Source organism: Eriocheir sinensis, chromosome 38 (genome assembly GCF_024679095.1).
Source record: "Eriocheir sinensis breed Jianghai 21 chromosome 38, ASM2467909v1, whole genome shotgun sequence".
Lineage (NCBI taxonomy): Eukaryota > Metazoa > Arthropoda > Malacostraca > Decapoda > Varunidae > Eriocheir > Eriocheir sinensis.
In genome coordinates this window covers 6,080,244-6,095,700 of record NC_066546.1, presented here as the reverse complement: position 1 = coordinate 6,095,700, position 15,457 = coordinate 6,080,244, and the positions used below count along the sequence as shown (strand labels likewise).

Here is a 15,457-nt window from a genome sequence, read left to right as displayed (position 1 = left end):
TTGTATTGGCACTCACCACATGACTGTTCAGCCTGTTCCACTCATCTACCACTTTGTTAGTAAACCAATTTTTTCCTGTGTCCCTCTTGAATCTCAATTTATCCAGTTTAAACCCCTTACTACGTGTCCTACCCGGTTCTCTTACCAACAGAACCTTATGAATATCTGCCTTATTAAAGCCCTTCATCCATTTATAAACCTCTATCATGTCTCCACGCACCCTTCGCCTTTCTAGAGAATGCAAGTTTAACTGTTTGAGTCTTTCCTCGTATGACAAGTTCCTTAACATCATCTTAGTCATTCTCCTCTGCACCGATTCTAACATTTTGATATCCATTCTATAGTAAGGTGACCAGAACTGAACCGCATAATCAAGATGAGGTCTAACTAATGCTAAATATAGCCAGAGGAAGACTTCGGCGCTTCTGCACACATTCACGACAATGACTCCCGGCGCCCTCCCGACATCAGCCCACGCGCTGCCAGTTTTGGAATGTCGCGTTGCCATACGTACGTAACGACCATCGTAAGTACATCCCCTTGAGTGCCGACCATAGCCGATGTCGAAACGACGTTGTTACGAAGTTGCTGAGATGACCATCCGACGGCCGTAGCTTATTCTCAACGGGTGACAGATGTCGGGGAGGGCCCCGATTGTTTTGAAATTTCCAAAACTGTCGGCGTGCGGCCCGACGGTGGGAGGCGTGGCCTGAGTCGGGAGAGCGCCGGGAGTCATTGTCGTGAATGTGTGACTGGGGCACGCTCCTTGAAGAGAGAGAGAGAGAGAGAGAGAGAGAGAGAGAGAGAGAGAGAGAGAGAGAGAGAGAGAGAGAGAGAGAGAGAGAGAGAGAGAGAGAGAGAGAGAGAGAGAGAGAGAGAGAGAGAGAGAGAGAGAGAGACTTAATTAATTGAATATATGAACAGTATCAGGATAATGAGGTGCGTTTTGCTGCATGTACTTTGGCTTTATTGAAGGAAAACACAAGTATGAGAACCCTAAGGCAGGATTCTTGTGACTAACATGAACACACAAAAAAAGGCGCCAAGACAGATCGAGTCGGCGCCTCTCAAAGCACGAGGTAATTACAGGTATGGTCATAGCGAGCGGTAGGGGGCCAGGTGTGAGGCTTCCACTCCACCTGGCCGAGGAGCAAAGACGGGACAGGTGATGCAGGGGAAGACGAACGAAGCCTGAAGAGGAAGTTTGAAGGAGAGGAAAACTGGCGGGAGGACCAGTGGGTGTAGGGAGCCCCGTAGGTAATGAACTGGGGGCTCGGGGGTGGGGGGTCCGTTGTAGCCAGGAGCGAGCATGTGTCGTCGTCAGGTTTGGCATCACGCGGGGCTGTCGGAAGAGAATGCAAACGTTAAATAGGAAGCTGATTTTTTTTTTTTTTTTTTTTTGTACAGCAAGGTCACACACACAAAAAAAAAACACTAGACGCTGCTCCGATGAAAGAAAAGATATTAAGTGCCTGGCCAAAGAGAGGAAGAGAGATCAGTTTCGGAAGAAGAGGTGTCGTGAGGAATTTGGTATTAGCGAGAGGCAGCGGCGACATTAAGGAGACTTGCAAGAATTTACAGGCCAGGGTCCATATTTTCAAATCCACATTTGATAAAGCCTTCGTAGAGGTAGTGGGTACCTCCAGGGATGATATTTTGAGCCTTCCTTCCTTTTGAGGTTCCTCAAGGTTCAGTTTTAGGCCCGCTTTTATTCATTATTTACATCAATGATATAGACAATGCGATAACTAGTAACATAGGTAAATTTGCAGATGACACCAAAATAGGACGCACTATTAGGACAGGGGAGGATGCTAGAGTACTGCAGGAGGATCTCAACAAACTGTCAGCTTGGTCAGAGAAATGGCAGATGAATTTTAACATCACCAAGTGTAGCGTACTTAGTGTAGGAACACGCAACCCATTACACGGGTATAGTTTAGACTCCACAGCGATAGGCAGATCAGTGTGAAAGGGATTTGGGAGTGTTAGTGAACTCTGACCTAAAACTTAGGAAGCAATGTATTAGTACGAGGATTAGGGCTAACAGGGTATTAGGCTTTATTAACAGGACGGTAACCAACAGGAGTGCAGAGGTCATCCTCAGACTTTATTTAGCGTTAGTTAGGCCACACTTAGATTATGCTGTCCAGTTTGGGTGCCCACACTACAGAATGGACATCAACTTGCTAGAATCAGTTCAGAGGAGGATGACCAAGATGATTCAGGGGCTGAGGAACCTCCCATATCAAAATAGGCTGAAACATCTAAACTTACATTCACTAAAAAGACGAAGAGTGCGGGGAGATCTGATAGAAGTATTCAAATGGGTCAAGGGTTACAACAAAGGCGATATAAGTAAAATACTGAGAGTTACCCAGCAGGATAAAACACGCAGTAATGGATTTAAATTAGAAAAGTATAGATATAGGAGAGATATAGGCAAGCATTGGTTTAGTAATAGGGTGGTGGGGGAATGGAATAGACTCAGCAATCATATAGTTAGTGCAGGGACGATAGCTTGTTTTAAGAGTAGACTGGATAGCTACATGGACGATGATGACAGGTGGCAGTGAGGTGTGGGTGCAGTAAGGAGACAGGGTGCTGGAGCGTACGCCCGTACCGAATGTAAACGAGGATCAAGCCTGTGCCCGTAACCCCTGAAACTACACCTCACCCACCGTGAGTAGTGGGGGGGATTCTGGAGCTGCCCTGTATAGGCCACTCGGCCTCTTGCAGTTTCCCTATGTTCTTATGTTCTTATTGATAGTTTGGCAAGGCTTCTACACCATGAACGTGAAAAACACTCATGAGAACCGACTAATCTCCTTTGTGGCCTTTGGCGTGAGAGCCGAAAGTTTCTGAATATATGGATCCGGCAGTAAAACAGAAGGCTATGTCATAGAGCTCTCAGGATCGGCACAGACCTACCTAATGTCCCTGTTAGCGGCCAAAGCCATAGCCGCCGCGGCCTCCAAAACCGCCGCCTCGCCCTCCAAAACCGCCGCCTCGCCCTCCAAAACCGCCGCCTCGCCTTCCATAACCTCCATAGCCACCGTATCCTCCGCCGAACGATGCAATGGCCGGGCTGGCGATCGAGAGCACCGCCACCACCACCGCCACCAGGATCCACAGCAGACGCATTCTTGGGGTGTTGGTGTTGACGAAGGAAGTAGCCAACCTACACTGGTGCCGGGGAGAGCCGCTGCCGCCTTATGATCCCTAGGCTTGTTCCTATCTCTCGATCGATCTATACCAGTAAACACTACCTGCTTACCTGCCGCCTCGGAGTTCCCGGTTGCCCAGGTGTGGCGCAACACCTGGGCGCCCCCTTTGCCTGGGAAAGTAACAAAAACGTACTTCGGCTACTAAAAATAGAGCTCGGTGGAAATCCTACCCAGGACGCCACTAACAACCTGCTGCCCACCCTCCTGAACTCCTGCCTCCCATGACAACTTTTTTTCCTGCGCAACAAGTGAGTGACTGGTGGTGAACATGTAATTATACCCAGGACGCGACTAACAAACCCCTGTCTACCCTCCTACACTCCTGCCTTCCATAACATTTTTTCCCGCGTAGTTAAGGATTAAAAAGTGTAGTGTATAAATACAGAGATTGATAGACATAGTTTGATAGAGCTAGCTTAATAGATAGGTATAGATAGATACATGGTTAGACTGAGATAGATAGATAGAAAACTGGATAGATAGGTAGGTATATATATATATATATATATATATATATATAGAGAGAGAGAGAGAGAGAGAGAGAGAGAGAGAGAGAGAGAGAGAGAGAGAGAGAGAGAGAGAGAGAGAGAGAGAGAGAGAGAGAGAGAGAGAGAGAGAGAGAGAGAGAGAGAGAGAGAGAGAGAGAGAGAGAGAGAGAGAGAGAGAGTGGTGGACTTCAACCAAGCCTCAAGCTCTCCTACATAACACCTCTGTCCTCCCCCCTGGTTCCTGCCAACAAAGGACCGGCACACCGCACCACAGCCAACCCACTGCAGTACACAGCGTGACACAACAACACGTCTCCTCTCCCTGCCAAGCTCAGCCAGGCGCCCAAACCAACGGCCCGAGCGTACACCGCGCCACCTCACCCGCCCCGCCCCACTCCGCTCCCAGAGATACGGGGCGCGGCTCAAACCAACACCGCCCCACCTCATCACTTCAACAAGTAATTGACTTGGATCATCCTCGCTTTAGCCTGTCACATAACACTCATCCATTAGCTGAGCAACCCTCTCGTGCATCCAAACATAACAACTCCTTCAAGTACACCAACGAAACTCGGGGACAAGGCAAGCAAGCTCAACACACACTAACTCACGCACCCAGACGACACTCAGGTGCTGCTGGTCAGCCTCGTCCTACTGTTACACACCCAAGAGAGTTTTGCCACACCTGCAGACGCAAAGACCACACGGAAGCCAGCTGTCCTATGAACAAGTGGTGTGACTACTGCCAGCGTCCTCGTCACACTACTCAGGAGTGCCGAACTCGCCTGGCAGTTGAGAGACAGGAGCAGCTTCTCCACAAGATCACGACTGAACAGGCTCTGAACAACGCCAATCTTGTGCAGTCTCTTACTCGTCTTCTTGCTCCAGCCTCCCTCTCTCCACCAACTCAAGCTGTGAGCTTGGGGCGTAATTGGACATCGCACCAAGGACCGCCAGCTACCACACAACAACCACTCCTGCCTCATCCAGGCCCACCACTCAACCTTCCTCCTGGTGTGTGGAGTCATGGGCAACATTAATCAAGATCACCTCTCTATTGTTTCTGCCAATGTCAGAGGGCTCCAAATAAATATTGGTGACCTCATTCACTCCTTTGTGATTCCTCACACGCCTGACATAGTGGCAACAGTGGAAACATTTCTGAATGAGACCATCCCAAGCAACTATGGTCAAATTCAGGGATACACAAGTTGGCACAGAAGGGACAGATCACGCGGGACCTTCGGTGGTGTTGCTGTCTGTTTTAACAAGAACTTGCCAGTCCAACCTCTTGATGTAGCTCTCCCTATCCACCTTGAGATGATGTTTTTCAAGATATGGACACAACAACATGGCTCCATCCTACTGTGCGTGTGTTATCGCCCTCAGTGGCAAGGAGGTGAACCCATACAATTCCTACACACTAATCTTGACCAGCTTATGCAGCAACACTCCTGCAGCCACATCCTCATCGTTGGCGACCTAAATCAACACTTGGTTGCTAGAGTGTTTGACGATCTCCTCACTGTACTCGGCCTTACAAACCATGTCACCTTTCCCACCCACAACTCTGGCTCTTCCCTGGATCCTGTTATTAGTGATCTGCCAGAGGATATTGTCACCTGTCGTCCTCTTGGTACCGTGGGATCCTCAGACCACCTGGCTGTCCTAAGCACGATTCAAATCGCCGCACTGAGGGACGCCCCTACGATGCGTACTAACTGGCTCTGGGGCAAAGCCGACTGGGAGGGACTTCAGGAAGCCCTGTGTTGTACTCCCTGGCATACCATCCTCACAGGTGACGTGGACGAACAGGTCAGCACTTTCACAAGTACTGTTCTTTCCCTTCAGAACACTTACGTCCCTAACCATACCTTCAAGGTCAAGCCTCGTGACCAGCCTTGGTTTGGGTACGAGTGTAGGATGGCTGCCGACGCTAAGAGCAGGGCATGGAGACGCTTTAAAGAATATCCAACATATATAAACAAGCTGCTCCACAAAGAAGAGTGTGCCAACATGCGAAGTGTGCAGCGTTTGGCTCAACAACGATGGCAGGACGACTTGAAGTCACGACTCTCTGGCCGCTCTGTGGGAAGCAAGGCTTGGTGGACTGCCCTCAAGGACCAACAAGGCCTCGCTCCTGTAGACCACATTCCTCCATTAGACAGGGCGGACGGCTCGGTAGCCACCAAAAGCAACGACAAGGCAGAGGTATTGGCAGCATACTTCTCAGGGAAGATGACTGTCCCTGACCCTGAACGTCACCCACCTGTCATGGCTCACCTCAACACCACCCCCCTCCAATTCATCACTATTACCACTGAGGATGTCAAGCAACAATTGCTCAAGGTCGACACCAAGAAGGCCCTTGGACCAGATGGGATATCTCCACACATCCTCAAGCACTGCGCAGCCCAGCTTGCAGGCCCCATCACCACCATTTTTCAGAGCTGCCTTAACACCAGCAAGTGGCCTTCCCTCTGGAAAGTTGCTAACGTGGCAGCCATACACAAAAAAGGAAAGAAGACAGATCCTCGTAGCTTCAGGCCAATCTCTCGCCTGTCCGTCCTTGGCAAAACCTTTGAATCTATTCTTGCCGAGAGGATCTCAGGCTTCTTCAACACACACCACATTCTCAGCGACAGACAGTATGGCTTCCGCTCCAACAGGTCTGCCAACGACATCCTCCTCAGCATGTCCTCTGCTTGGCAGCATAACCTCGACAGAGGACGCGACACTTTCGTCATCGCCCTGGACATCGCGGGAGCGTTTGATAGAGTGTGGCACTCCGGAATCATCTCCAAACTCCAGTGTGGGTGTTAGTGGCAGGCTCCTCCATCTCCTTCACGACTACCTCCAGGACAGATCGCTCAGTGTAGTGGTGAACGGTCACACCTCGGGGGAGTATCCTGTTAATGCTGGCGTCCCACAGGGTAGTGTCCTTGGACCACTTTTGTGGAATGTGTATTTTAATGACCTTCTCCACCTCATACCTGAAGCAAACGCCTACGCGGATGACTGTACCCTCACATTCCCTTGCGACGGTACAGATCACTGTGCAACCGTCGCCCTTATCAACCAGGTTTTACAGACCGTCTCATCGTGGGGACATCGTTGGCAGGTTGACCTGGCGCACGACAAGACACAGGTCATGCTGGTCTCAAGGCGACGCTGCCCCCCAGCCATCCCCACTCCCCCCATAATCCTACAAGGGAAGGTGCTGCCCTTGCAACAGTCAATCACTGTCCTCGGCGTGGAGGCAAACAACAGCCTGTCCTTCACCAGCCACGTCAGGAAGACTGCATCCAAGGCAGCAGGACGGCTGAACTGTGTCAGGCGTGTCTCCCACCTCCTTGATGCGAAGGGAGTGTCGAACCTTTATGCTGCCCAGGTTCGCTCCCTCATGGAATACGCCCCCCTGACATGGTCATCCTGCCCTCCATCATACCTGGGTCTTCTCGACAAGGTACAAAACCGCGCCCAACGGCTCATCTCTCAAAGGGCCGCCCCAAACCAGCAGCAACCCACTCCACTACACCCTCTTCAGCAGAGGCGAGAGGTGGCTGGCCTGTGCACCATCTACAAGGTACACATGCAGGCTGCTCCGCACCTCGCAACTCTCCGGCAAAAGTGGGCAACACCACACTCCCACGCCACCAGGGTCGCTCTGTCGAGGGAACACCAGCTCACCGTGCCCTTCGCCAGAACGGAGACTTTCCTCCGCTCATTCGTGCCCCGATATACTAGACTCTGGAACTTCCTGACAAGACACACTGACATTCACACATCCACTACACTCCACACTTTTAAAAAAGAAGTGAACACCTGGCTATTGTCTAATGTACACCACTAACTTTATCACTGTACTGTCCATTATCTTGTAACACAACTACAGATAGTTATTCGGAACCTTACCGGTAACTTTTAGTTGTCATGTACCACCTTATGTAATCATGCTTAGTAAATAAAAGAGAGAGAGAGAGAGAGAGATGGATAAATATACTTGTTATTCTCCGCCTTAGTGTAGCGATGAACTCTTTGATATTTTCGTTGTTCCTCGGTTTGTCTGTCTGTCCGTTAACAAAGTATAAAAAAATATTGACCAACTCATTAAATACACGCGAGAACATCATTAGGCGAATATCTCGAACTGATTAACATAAGGTAACAAAACTCCGATAAAAATAGTGAAACTAAAGCAATAGATAGACAAATAGATAAACAGATAGACAGAACATAAGAACGTAGGAGTTTGCAAGAGGCCGGTAGGCCTGTTCAAGGCAGCTCCTTTGATCCTAAGCTCCTGTGAATCTAACCCCACTTAATATCACTGTTCATGAATTTATCTAATCTATTTTTTAATGTGACAGTTGTATTGGCACTCACCACATGACTGTTCAGCCTGTTCCACTCATCTACCACTGTGTTAGCAAACCAATTTTTTCCTGTGTCCCTCTTGAATCTCAATTTATCCAGTTTAAACCCCTTACTACGTGTCCTACCCGGTTCTCTTACCAACAGAACCTTATGAATATCTGCCTTATTAAAGCCCTTCATCCATTTATAAACCTCTATCATGTCTCCACGCACCCTTCGCCTTTCTAGAGAATGCAAGTTTAACTGTTTGAGTCTTTCCTCGTATGACAAGTTCCTTAACCCTTAATCATCTTAGTCATTCTCCTCTGCACCGATTCTAACATTTTGATATCCATTCTATAGTAAGGTGACCAGAACTGAACCGCATAATCAAGATGAGGTCTAACTAATGCTAAATATAGCCAGAGGAAGACTTCGGCGCTTCTGCACACATTCACGACAATGACTCCCGGCGCCCTCCCGACATCAGCCCACGCGCTGCCAGTTTTGGAATGTCGCGTTGCCATACGTACGTTACGACCATCGTAAGTACATCCCCTTGAGTGCCGACCATAGCCGATGTCGAAACGACGTTGTTACGAAGTTGCTGAGATGACCATCCGACGGCCGTAGCTTATTCTCAACGGGTGACAGATGTCGGGGAGGGCCCCAATTGTTTTGAAATTTCCAAAACTGTCGGCGTGCGGCCCGACGGTGGGAGGCGTGGTCTGAGTCGGGAGAGCGCCGGGAGTCATTGTCGTGAATGTGTGACTGGGTCTTCAAGCCCCCGACATCTGTCACCCGTTGGGAATAGGCTACGGCCGTCGGATGTCCATCTCATCAACGTCGTAACAACGTCGTTTCGACGTCGGCTATGGTCGGCACTCAAGGGGATGTACTTACGATGGTCGTTACGTACGTATGGCAACGCGACATTCCAAAACTGGCAGCGCGTGGGCTGATGTCGAGAGGGCGCCGGGAGTCATTGTCGTGAATGTGTGACTGGGGCACGCTCCTTGAAGAGAGAGAGAGAGAGAGAGAGAGAGAGAGAGAGAGAGAGAGAGAGAGAGAGAGAGAGAGAGAGAGAGAGAGAGAGAGAGAGAGAGAGAGAGAGAGAGAGAGAGAGAGAGAGAGAGACTTAATTAATTGAATATATGAACAGTATCAGGATAATGAGGTGCGTTTTGCTGCATGTACTTTGGCTTTATTGAAGGAAAACACAAGTATGAGAACCCTAAGGCAGGATTCTTGTGACTAACATGAACACACAAAAAAAGGCGCCAAGACAGATCGAGTCGGCGCCTCTCAAAGCACGAGGTAATTACAGGTAAGGTCATAGCGAGCGGTAGGGGGCCAGGTGTGAGGCTTCCACTCCACCTGGCCGAGGAGCAAAGACGGGACAGGTGATGCAGGAGAAGACGAACGAAGCCTGAAGAGGAAGTTTGAAGGAGAGGAAGACTGGCGGGAGGACCAGTGGGTGTAGGGAGCCCCGTAGGTAATGAACTGGGGGCTCGGCGTGGGGGGTCCATTGGGTAGCCAGTAGCAAGCATGTGTCGTCGTCAGGTTTGGCATCACGCGGGGCTGTCGGAAGAGAATGCAAACGTTAAATAGGAAGCTGATCTTTTTTTTTCTGTACAGCATGGTCACAAAAAAAAAAAACACTAGACGCTGCTCCGATGAAAGAAAGGATATTAAGTGCCCGGCCAAAGAGAGGAAGAGAGATCAGTTTCGGAAGAAGAGGTGTGGTGAGAAATTTGGTATCAGCGAGAGGCGACTTCCTTCACTATGACATTAAGGAGGATACACGTATTTACGGACAAGGGTCCATATTTTCAAAACCACATTTGATAAAGCCTAAAGGATATGTCAGAGAGCTCTCAGGATCGCCACACACCTACCTAATGTCCCTGTTAGCCGCCATAGCCGCCGCGGCCTCCAAAACCGCCGCCTCGCCCTCCAAAACCGCCGCCTCGCCCTCCAAAACCGCCGCCTTTCCCTCCAAAACCGCCGCCTTGCCCTCCAAAACCGCCGCCTTGCCCTCCAAAACCGCCGCCTTTCCCTCCAAAGCCGCCACCGTATCCTCCTCCGCCGAACGACGCAATGGCCGGGCTGGCGATGGAGAGCACCGCCACCACCACCGCCACCAGGATCCACAGCAGACGCATTCTTGGGGTGTTGGTGTTGACGAAGGAAGTAGCCAACCTGCACTGGTGCCAGGGAGAGCCGCTGCCGCCTTATGATCCCTAGGCTTGTTCCTATCTCTCGATCGATCTCTACCAGAAAACACTGCCTGCTTGCCTGCCGCCTCGGAGTTCCCTCTTGCCCAGGTGTGGCGCAACACCTGGGCGCCCCCTTTGCCGGGGAAAGTAACAACAACGTACTTCGGCTACTAAAAATAGAGCTCGGTGGAAATCCTACACAGGACGCCACTAACAACCTGCTGCCCACCCTCCTGAACTCCTGCCTCCCATGACAACTTTTTTTCCTGCGCAACAAGTGAGTGACTGGTGGTGAACATGTAATTATACCCAGGACGCGACTAACAAACCCCTGCCTACCCTCCTACACTTCTGCCTTCCATAACATTTTTTCCCGCGTAGTTAAGGATTAAAAAGTGTAGTGTATAAATATAGAGATTGATAGATAGACATAGTTTGATAGAGCTAGCTTAATAGATAGGTATAGATAGATACATGGTTAGACTGAGATAGATAGATAGAAAAGTAGATAGATAGGTAGGTATATATATATATATATATATATATATATATATATATATATATATATATATATATATATATATATATATATATATATATATATATATATATATATATATATCCTTATCAATTTCTGCAACATTCGCGGTCTCCGTTCTAATTTTCATTCCGTGGAACACCATCTCTCCTCCTCTAAACCTCACCTTCTCTTCCTCACCGAAACACAGGTTTCTGAGGCTACTGACAGCAACCTCTACTCTGTTCCCTCCTACTATCTCTATCCTAAATTTCAATCCAAAGCTGGATGTTGTGCCTACGTGCGCAACGACATCACTTGCTCTCGTGCCCACGACCTTGACTCTTCTGAATTTTCCACCATCTGACTAAGACTTCATTGTCGTTCTATTACTAAATACATCTGTGCTGTTTATCTCTCACCTAACTCTACTAACTATGTAAAACTCTTTGACTATTTGAACTCTAAAGTGGAGCGCATCTTGACCCACTCTCCCTTCGCTGAAATCTCCATCTTGGAAGATTTCAATGTTCACCACCAGCTTTGGCTTTCATCCTCTTTCACTGACCAGCCTGGTGAACAAGCCTACAACTTTGCTCTCCTCAACGACCTAGGGCAGTTGGTTCAGCACCCTACTCGTATTCCCGACCGTCTTGGAAACAGGCCCAACATTCTAGACCTCTTCCTTACCTCTAATCCTTCTGCTTACTCTGTCAAACTGTTCTCTCCGTTGGGCTCCTCCGATCATAACCTTATTTCTGTATCCTGTCCTATCGCTCCTGTACATCCTCTGGACCCACCAAGGAGGCGATGCTTCTGGCATTTTGCTTCAGCTCGGTGGGACGACCTGAGGATGTACTTTTCCGCTTTCCCGTGGAATGATTACTGCTTCCAGGAGAGAGACCCCTCAGTGTGTGCTCTGCGCATCACAGAGGTGATTGTCTCTGGAATGGAGGCATACATTCCACGTACTTTCTCTACTCCTCGTGCTAAAAAGCCTTGGTTTAATCACGCTTGTTCTCGTGTTATTAAAGATAGAGAGGCAGCTCACAAAAGGTTCCAGAGCCTTCGAACTCCCACTAACTTTGATCTATACATTTCAGCCCGGAATCGTGCCAAATCTATTCTCCGACTTACCAAAACTTCTTTTATAAATAGAAAATGACAACACCTTGCTTCTTCTAATTCTTCCAGTGACTTCTGGCATCTAGCCAAAAATATCTCCTCCAATTTCACTTCTTCCTCTTTCCCTCCTCTCCTTAACCCTGACGGCAGCACTGCCGTCTCATCTGTCTCTAAGGCTGAACTCTTCGCTCAAACTTTCTGTAAGAACTCCACCTTGGACGATTCTGGGCATATTCCTCCTACTCATCCCCCCTCTGACTCCTTTATTCCTGTTATTAAGATTCTTCCTAATGATGTTTTCTATGCCCTCTCTGGCCTCAACTCTTAGAAGGCTTATGGACCTGATGGAGTGCCTCCTATTGTCCTTAAAAACTGTGCTTCTGTGCTGACACCCTGCCTGGTCAAACTCTTTCGTCTCTGCCTATCAACATCTATCTTTCCTTCCTGCTGGAAGTATGCCTTTGTACAGCCTGTGCCTAAGAAGGGTGACCGCTCCAATCCCTCAAACTACCGCCCAATAGCTTTACTCTCATTTCTATCTAAAGCTTTTGAATCAATCCTTAACCAGAAGATTCAAAAGCACCTTTCCACTTCTAATCTTCTCTCTGATCGCCAGTATGGATTCCGCAAGGGGCGTTCTACTGGCGATCTTCTTGCTCTCTTAACTGACTCTTGGTCATCCTCTCTTAGCAGTTTCGGTGAAACTTTCTCTGTTGCGCTAGACATATCGAAAGCCTTCGATAGAGTCTGGCACCAGTCTTTGCTTTCTAAACTGCCCTCTTTCGGATTCTATCCCTCTCTGTTCCTTTATCTCCAGTTTCCTTTCCGGCCGTTCTATCTCTGCGGTGGTAGACGGTCACTGCTCTTCCCCTAAACCTATCAACAGTGGCGTTCCACAGGGCTCTGTCCTATCACCCACTCTCTTCTTGTTATTCATCAATGGTCTTCTTTCCATAACAAACTGTCCTGTCCACTCGTACGCCGACGACTCCACTCTGCATTATTCAACTTCTTTCAATAGAAGACCATCAAAACAGGAAGTACACAATTCCAGACTGGAGGCTGCAGAACGCTTAACCTCAGACCTTGCTATCATTTCTGATTGGGGCAGAAGGAACCTTGTGTCCTTCAATGCCTCAAAAACTCAATTTCTCCACCTATCAACTCGACACAATCTTCCAAACACCTATCCCCTATTCTTCGACAACACTCAGCTGTCACCTTCTTCAACACTAAACATCCTCGGTTTATCCTTAACTCAAAATCTCAACCGGAAACTTCATATCTCCTCTCTCGCTAGATCAGCTTCCTCGACGTTGGGCGTTCTGTATCGTCTCCGCCAGTTCTTCTCCCCCGCGCAGTTGCTATCCATATACAGGGACCTTGTCCGCCCTCGTATGGAGTATGCATCTCACGTGTGGGGGGGCTCCACCCACACAGCTCTTCTGGACAGAGTAGAGGCTAAGGCTCTTCGTCTCATCAGCTCTCCTCCTCCTACTGATACTCTTCTACCTCTTAAACTCCGCCGCGATGTTGAATCTCTTTCTATCTTCTATCGATATTTCCACGCTGACTGCTCTTCTGAACTTGCTAACTGCATGCCTCCCCCCCTCCCGCGGCCCCGCTGCACACGACTTTCTACTCATGCTCATCCCTATACTGTCCAAACCCCTTATGCAAGAGTTAACCAGCATCTTCACTCTTTCATCCCTCACGCTCGTAAAGTCTGGAACAATCTTCCTTCATCTGTATTTTGTCCTGCCTACGACTTGAACTCTTTCAAGAGGAGGGTATCAGGACACCTCTCCTCCCGAATTTGACCTTGCTTTTGGCCACCTCTTCTGATGCTTTTATGGGAGCAGCGACTAGCGGGCTTTTTTATTATTATTGTTTTTTTTTGTGCCCTTGAGCTGCCTCCTTTGTTGTAAATATATATATATATATATATATATATATATATATATATATATATATATATATATATATATATATATATATATATATATATATATATATATATATATATATATATATATATATAGAGAGAGAGAGAGAGAGAGAGAGAGAGAGAGAGAGAGAGAGAGATGGATAAATATACTTGTTATTCTCCGCCTTAGTGTAGCGATGAACTCTTTGATATTTTCGTTGTTCCTCGGTTTGTCTGTCTGTCCGTTAACAAAGTATAAAAAAATATTGACCAACTCATTAAATACACGCGAGAACATCATTAGGCGAATATCTCGAACTGATTAACATAAGGTAACAAAACTCCGATAAAAATAGTGAAACTAAAGCAATAGATAGATAAATAGATAAACAGATAGACAGAACATAAGAACATAAGAACGTAGGAGTCTGCAAGAGGCCGGTAGGCCTGTACAAGGCAGCTCCTTTGAACCTAAGCTCCTGTGAATCTAACCCCACCTAATATCACTGTTCATGAATTTATCTAATCTATTTTTTAATGTGACAGTTGTATTGGCACTCACCACATGACTGTTCAGCCTGTTCCACTCATCTACCACTTTGTTAGTAAACCAATTTTTTCCTGTGTCCTTGTTGAATCTGAATTTATCCTGTTTAAACCCCTTACTACGTGTCCTACACCAACAGAACCTTATGAATATCTGCCTTATTAAAGCCCTTCATCCATTTATAAACCTCTATCATGATTCCACGCACCCTTCGCCTTTCTGGAGAATGCAAGTTTAACTGTTTGAGTCTTTCCTCGTATGACAAGTTCCTTAACCCTTAATCAGCTTAGTCATTCTCCTCTGCACCGATTCTAACATTTTGATATCCATTCTATAGTAAGGTGACCAGAACTGAACCGCATAATCAAGATGAGGTCTAACTAATGCTAAATATAGCCAGGGGAAGACTTCGGCGCTTCTGCACACATTCACGACAATGACTCCCGGCGCCCTCCCGACATCAGCCCACGCGCTGCCAGTTTTGGAATGTCGCGTTGCCATACGTACGTAACGACCATCGTAAGTACATCCCCTTGAGTGCCGACCATAGCCGATGTCGAAACGACGTTGTTACGAAGTTGCTGAGATGGACATCCGACGGCCGTAGCCTATTCCCAACGGGTGACAGATGTCGGGGAGGGCCCCAATTGTTTTGAAATTTCCAAAACTGTCGGCGTGCGGCCCGACGGTGGGAGGCGCGGTCTGAGTCGGGAGAGCGCCGGGAGTCATTGTCGTGAATGTGTGACTTGGTCTTAAAGCCCCCGACATCTGTCACCCGTTGGGAATAGGCTACGGCCGTCGGATGTCCATCTCATCAACGTCGTAACAACGTCGTTTCGACGTCGGTTATGGTCAAGGGGATGTACTTACGATGGTCGTTACGCACGTATGGCAACGCGACATTCCAAAACTGGCAGCGCGTGGGCTGATGTCGGGAGGGCGCCGGAAGCCATTGTCGTGAATGTGTGACTGGGTTTTAAAGCCCCCGACATCTGTCACCCGTCGGGAATAGGCTACGGCCGTCGGATGTCCATCTCATCAACGTCGTAAC

General features: G+C 48.2%; 1 protein-coding gene across 1 annotated transcript; it reads right to left on the bottom strand.

Moving 5' to 3' along the window:
* Positions 1-944: 944 nt before the first annotated feature.
* LOC127008799 (uncharacterized) lies at positions 945-15,309 on the bottom strand. The gene is made up of 3 exons (XM_050881199.1): positions 15,277-15,309; positions 9,970-10,633; positions 945-1,342 (listed from the first exon to the last, which is right to left on the bottom strand). Exons 1-3 carry the CDS (start codon positions 15,307-15,309, stop codon positions 1,068-1,070), a joined length of 972 nt encoding a protein of 323 aa, XP_050737156.1. The 3' UTR covers positions 945-1,067.
* Positions 15,310-15,457: the final 148 nt, after the last annotated feature.

Coding starts and splice junctions, on each gene's coding strand:
- LOC127008799 (XM_050881199.1), bottom strand. CDS start 15,309: ATGTCGCGTTGCCATACGTGCGTAACGACCATC. Junction 10,634..15,276: donor ATACGTGCGTAACGACCATC/GTAAGTACATCC, acceptor GCAGAAGTGTAG/GAGGGTAGGCAGGGGTTTGT. Junction 1,343..9,969: donor GCGGCTAACAGGGACATTAG/GTAGGTGTGTGG, acceptor CTCTTCCGACAG/CCCCGCGTGATGCCAAACCT.